This window comes from Physeter macrocephalus, unplaced genomic scaffold (genome assembly GCF_002837175.3).
Source record: "Physeter macrocephalus isolate SW-GA unplaced genomic scaffold, ASM283717v5 random_323, whole genome shotgun sequence".
NCBI lineage: Eukaryota > Metazoa > Chordata > Mammalia > Artiodactyla > Physeteridae > Physeter > Physeter macrocephalus.
Genome location: NW_021145552.1, coordinates 69,280 through 75,000, shown reverse-complemented (window position 1 = coordinate 75,000; position 5,721 = coordinate 69,280). Strand labels below are relative to the sequence as shown.

Here is a 5,721-nt window from a genome sequence, read left to right as displayed (position 1 = left end):
GCTCAGAACCTAAACTGGGGTCAGGGTGGCTGACAGGGGTTCGTGGAGTTCTGAACTGGCTGACCCTGGGTCTCTGAAGCTTTTCTTGCTCTCTATATAACTGATGGCCTGGGATCACCACAACCTATTGGTCCATCCTTTGCAAGAGCTGACAGTCTCCCACACTCTAAAGGAGATCCTGTTCAGGCTAGATGCTCAGATTGTGCACCTGTCAAGCAGGGCTCTCTCACCTCAGAGCACTCTATCCAAAGAGTGGCCAATATACTGCCAGTCACAGTAAACTAAACAAACAGAGATACTGTAGTTCAGCTTATATTTCATTCTTGCCTATCATCCAAGACATGAAAGAGATTGGCCGGGGCTTATATCTGGAGGGAAAAACAGACTCTTACACTAGGTACTGGAAACATGCTCTAAGCTCAGCTTTCCTGCCACTGTTCCCCTCAGTCAGGCGCCCCAATCAGCCTGGCTAGCTCAGCGTTAACACGGGCCCAGAAGGTCCTGGGGGGCTGGGCGGGGGCGTCAGGAAGTAACAGAAGGAGCCACGCGTCTGTCTCAGAGCCCAGAATATGCCCTTGAGAAGAGCCAGGCTGAGCAAAGGTGTGCGAGCTGGCTGACTTCAGAGCACCGAGGCGGTTTGGGACTCCAGGCCAGGTATGTTCCGCTCAGGCAGTGATTCGAGAAGGCAAACTGCTCACGGGGTCAAGGGCCTGGGGCCAGATCCAGGCAGGGAGGGAAGAGAGGAAGGTGCTAACAGGGAGGGCTATGGAACAAAGGAAGAGACCAGGGAGTAAAATTCTTTTCGTAAAAAAATTCGCCCGATAGATAAAAAATATACAAAGTTGAAGTTTGTTAAAGACATTGATAACAGGAAGAAAGACAACTCTGAACTGGCGTTTGTTCCCACCTGAGTGCTCACATGGACACGGACAGCCTGCTGCCCCGGCAGCAGCAGACACAGACGCCTGGGACAGATGAACACAGACAGAGCCGGTGCCCACAGTGCTCCTTAACACAACGGCTGACAAACAAATATACAAAAAATTTTAATTGAGGAGCCAAAGGAGATGAGGAAAAGAGAGAAAATCTTAAAACTCAGCCCTGGGCTGAGGAGGCGCCACACAGCACTGAGCCCGGCCCAGAGAGTGGTGGGGTGACTGGCTGGGAACTCCTAGAGCAGCTTCTGGGAACGGTGGGTGCAAAGCAATGAAAGACGTACTGGCCACCGGAAACACATTTCTTCTTACTTTGGGGGTGGGACAGAGGCGGGAAACACACAAGCCCCTGCCTCGTGGGCACGGCGCCACCGACACTACACTCTGAGTATCTCCAGGCAGTTGTTGTAGCAGATGGCAATCCAGTCGGGCTGAGTCGACGCCCACTGCACGTTGTTGATCTCTCCCTCGGCTGTGTAGGCCAGGATAGGGTCCTCGATGGCCCGGGGCATTTGCTGGATGTCCCAGATGAGAGCCTGATGGTCATCCGCTAGGGACACAGAGAGCCAGCAAGCAAGGTCACAACTCAGGCAGTGAGAATCATGACCCCTGCATCTGAGCGGGGATCACAGTTTACAAAGCATTCACTCACCAAAACCCCAGTGAGGGAGGTTTTACTGCAAGCCCCCATTTTATAAATGAGGAAATGTTAAGGCACATGCCCCAAACCACAGAGCTATGCAGCAGTGAGTGGCAGAGCCCGGACGCAAAGCAAGGCCGCTGCCTCTGACCCATTCACCACAGCAGAGCTAGGATGGCGGAAGGGACTTGGATGGGCACATCATCTCATCTGGGGCAGGCATCAGGAAAGGAAGAAGGGATGGGATAAAAACGATCCCCAGGGCTTCCCTGGTGGCGCAGTGGTCAAGAGTCCGCCTGCCGATGCAGGGGACACGGGTTCGTGCCCCGGTCCGGGAAGGTGGCGCAGTGGTTGAGCGTCCGCCTGCCGATGCAGGGGGCACGGGTTCGTGCCCCGGTCCGGGAAGATCCCACATGCCGCGGAGCGGCTGGGGCCGTGCGCCATGGCCGCTGAGCCTGCGCGTCCGGAGCCTGTGCTCCGCAACGGGAGAGGCCGCAACAGTGAGAGGCCCGCGTACCGCGAAAAAACCACCAAAAAAAAAAAAACAACCAAAAAAAAAAAAATGATCCCCAAACATGTCATTTTCAGGCACTTAAAGTACTTGAGTGATATTAAAGATCCCTCTCTGACGATTCAATTATTTAATGGGATTCTTTTCCCTCCATCTTATGGACATTTATACATCAATGAGGTGTTATACAGATAATGAGATAAAGTGCTGTGGGGACATGTGCCCAAGAAAAGGGCCCTGGGAAATACCAGAAAGAAGGAAAGCACCTTAAAAAGACAGATAAGCACATGAAAAGTGACTGGAAAGAAACATCAAAATGAGACCAGTGGTACCATTCGGACTGCAAGGTTATGAGTTATGTTTACTTTTCTCTAGTTCCTAAGTGATGTGTAATGTGGTGGTCATGTTGCTTTTACGATCAAAATAATAAGTTCTTAATTTAAGAGAGGAAAAAAAGGGCAGTGACCTTCCACACCACAGCGTCCCCTAGTCCCATCACCCATCCCGACGTGAAAGCCTGTCTCTCTCCTGAATAAACCAAACCCTCAGAGGCCGCGTAACCTGGGCACGGGTGAGAGATGCCCTTCCCAGGACTATCTGCGTCAAGAGACCTGGGAAGTTGTTTTAAACACTTGGCACCTCTAAAGCACTAAGTGCCTTTTCCTCAACGCTCAACTGAGCACGCTCTTCAGCACCAGCTCCTACCACTGGAAAGACACAGGGCGGGTGCGGCACCCAGGGCAGCGGCAGGTCTGCAAAGGCAGCCACCGGGAGCCGAAGGTGGGCTTCTGCTGGGTGGGCTGACACTGTTCTCCTTTCTTTCTTTTTTCTCCTCCTGCCCTTCCCTAGCCACACTCCTGGGAAAAAGCAGGCAACGGCGAGGAAGTCAGGCCACAACATGAGGCACGCAGGACGGCGTTGGGCCTCAGCTGCTCCACAATGAGACAGACAGGCACGAGCAGAGGGCCCCAAACAGGAAGAGCTTCATGCCTTTCGAATTCATGCTAAAATGGCAGAAAACCACCAAACTACATTGCTCCTCTGGCTCCATAATGAACAAGGAAATGAGGATGCTACTGATTTGTGAGGAGGGGAAAAGTTATGTTAGAAGGAAAACCAAGGCTCTGAAAAAGATAAGGAGCACAGCATTATGGGGCTAGAGTGGAATCCTGTCTGTAAAATAAAGGGACAGGTACTCATATGGGAGGGACGTGTACACATGGATCCACCTAAAAAGGTCTGGAAGGAGACACACCGACCGTTGTGAGAGGTGTCACCTATGCAAAGTGGGGCTGAAGTGGAAATGGGAAAGGAAGAAGACGACGTTCACCTTCCTTTTGTTTTACATCTCTGTATTGTTGAATTTTTAATAGCAGGTATTGTTTCTAGAATACAAGCACACTGACGGCCAGCGTATTTTTAAGGGGTACTCTTTTGGGTCTGGCAAATGGAGAAATCGGAACTACACGTCACACACCACTGACCCGGGCAGGCTGTGCAGGCCCTTCCATGCACCCAGAGCTCAGTGCAGGGGGCATGTGCTTTTGGCATCTCCCAGGCGACAGGCCCAAAGAGTCAGTTACATCCAAGAGAGACTGCCCCCTCCTTCACGTTCCTGGATGAGTCCTCTGTGCCGACCTCGATTTCAGAGGCGCACAGTAGTTGGCACAAGCCTATAACGGGTACACGATGTAAGTAGTATACAGATGCTCTGACATCACTAACGGTACAAAATCATCTGGAAATCTGGACTGCTTCAATTTCACAAGCATAGGGAGGCTCTCAATGGAGTTACTCTGTGTAAACCTCTCAAACTATCCTTGGAAGACAATAAGGTTTACAATTCTTAAGGAGACAAGAGGAAGATCTCCTTACTGCTCCCTCCCCATCGTCCCCTGCCAGTAATTACCTGCAGTACAGATGTGGCAGGATGAATGTGGGGCCCAAGCAATGCCATTGACACATGCTCGGTGGTTGTTTAACCTGGCGACAGGCGTGCAGGGAACTCGAACGTCCAGAATCACTACCTGCAGAAATAACAAGAAAGAGGCCCAGAAACTTCAGGGTGTGACAGAAAAAACAAGACGCTACACAAGAGAGAAAAAAAAAATTGTTTAACTTGTTCATTTGTAGATTTAAAGACTCTTAGAGACAGAGGGTCTCGGTCCCCAAAGTAGCTACAGGATTGAGGAAAAAGCAAAAAAAGGCACAGCTAGTTTCTAGTCTGTGTCATAAGCAGCTCAGGGCCTTTAGGCTGCAAGGGAGAAGGCGGAGTAAGTAACATGAATTTGAATAATCCACCAAGTCCTATCAGGTGCATGTGCTAAGGACTCTGTGCGTGCTCAGCTGGGCAGCATGGAAGCCCTCTCCCCCAACCCCCGAAGCAAAAGTTGAAAGGTAAGCAGCCCGAGGTACTGGTTTCATCAAAATAAAATTAATCACTGCATCATCTCCACCCACAATTTACTGCTTTTATCAAATAACAGGCTACAGAGTTGCCACTTCCACGTCTGTTCACTAAGGCTGGCAGAATCTGTCCAGACTACAGAGGGGAAAACTGCCTGTTTCTTTACTCGGCACCCTAAGCACGTATGATTTGGTTTACTCTTTAGATACTGCTTTTGTGGGCTCCGACTCCCACTTTCCAAGTAGTAAAAGTTCTTAACACAGTCCTTGTTCTAGATCAGGTTTTCTCAGTTTCAGCACTCCTGACATTTCGGGTCGGCTAATTCTGTGCTGTGAGGAGTGGTCCTGTGCACCACAGGACATGCAGCAGATCCCTGGCCTCCACCCACCAGACACCAGTAGCACTGCCCCTCCCCCTCCCACCCCTGAAGGTCTCCAGATATTTCCAAAAATCTTCTGAGGAGACAATGGCGACCAGTTGAGAACCACTCTTCTAGATACAGTAAGTAAGCAGAGCCGGAGCTGAGTGGCAGGGCCTATGTTCGCCTCAAGCGGGGCTCTCACCTCCATTCCGTCCATGGCCATGGTGGCTAGGTAGTTGGGGTCCTGCTTGTTCCAGCAGAGGCGAAGCAGTGGGTGATGCTGTGGGTCTTCGTAAATGATGGTGCTGTGTTCTAGATGACGGAGGTCAAACATCCGCACCGAGCCATCAGCGCCCACAGAGGCAAACATGTCCCTGCCACCCCCGGCCCGGCTAAATGCAATATCATAGACCTGTTGGGGAATAAGAAGCGTCAGTCGGATTCAGGTCCGTTACCACCCTTTCCTGTAACAGGGAAATCTGCTATCCCTAGTTCATCTAAACCCTTGCTCATGACCCAGAAGGAGGTTAACAAAGCCAAACAGCGCCTGTGAGGACTGGGACCCGAGAGTGCTAACATCAGTGACTTTCCAAAGAGTGAAGGCCATTCTGTTCTGGAAACTGGCTGGCTTCTTCTCACTTCCTGCTTTCCAAGGATTCTTCCTCCACCTCCCGTGATAAAACAAAGGGCATATACTCCGCTGACCGGCAGAGCACAAGTAGCTCTGAGCAAGTATTCTGTAGGCTTGGACAGGCTCAGTGAAGCCAGAGTCAGTGGCTGTCTCCTGCCACCCTGTTACAAGATGGAGACATTGGGCTTCCCTGGTAGCGCAGTGGTTGAGAGTCCGCCTGCCGATGCAGGGGACAC

The 5,721-nt window shown here is 51.2% G+C and overlaps 1 protein-coding gene across 2 annotated transcripts in view; it reads right to left on the bottom strand.

Annotated features, from left to right (window-relative positions):
* Positions 1-1,033: 1,033 nt before the first annotated feature.
* The window catches only part of DCAF7 (DDB1 and CUL4 associated factor 7), a 22,437-nt gene continuing 17,749 nt past the window's right edge, over positions 1,034-5,721 (bottom strand). For both annotated transcript variants that reach the window (XM_007104511.1, XM_028484891.2), the window contains 3 exons: positions 5,057-5,266; positions 3,996-4,113; positions 1,034-1,485 (listed from right to left, as the gene is read on the bottom strand). In XM_007104511.1, the coding sequence (XP_007104573.1) occupies positions 1,313-1,485; positions 3,996-4,113; positions 5,057-5,266 (501 nt within the window). In that variant the 3' untranslated portion in view covers positions 1,034-1,312. The remainder of the gene's footprint in view (positions 1,486-3,995; positions 4,114-5,056; positions 5,267-5,721) is intronic.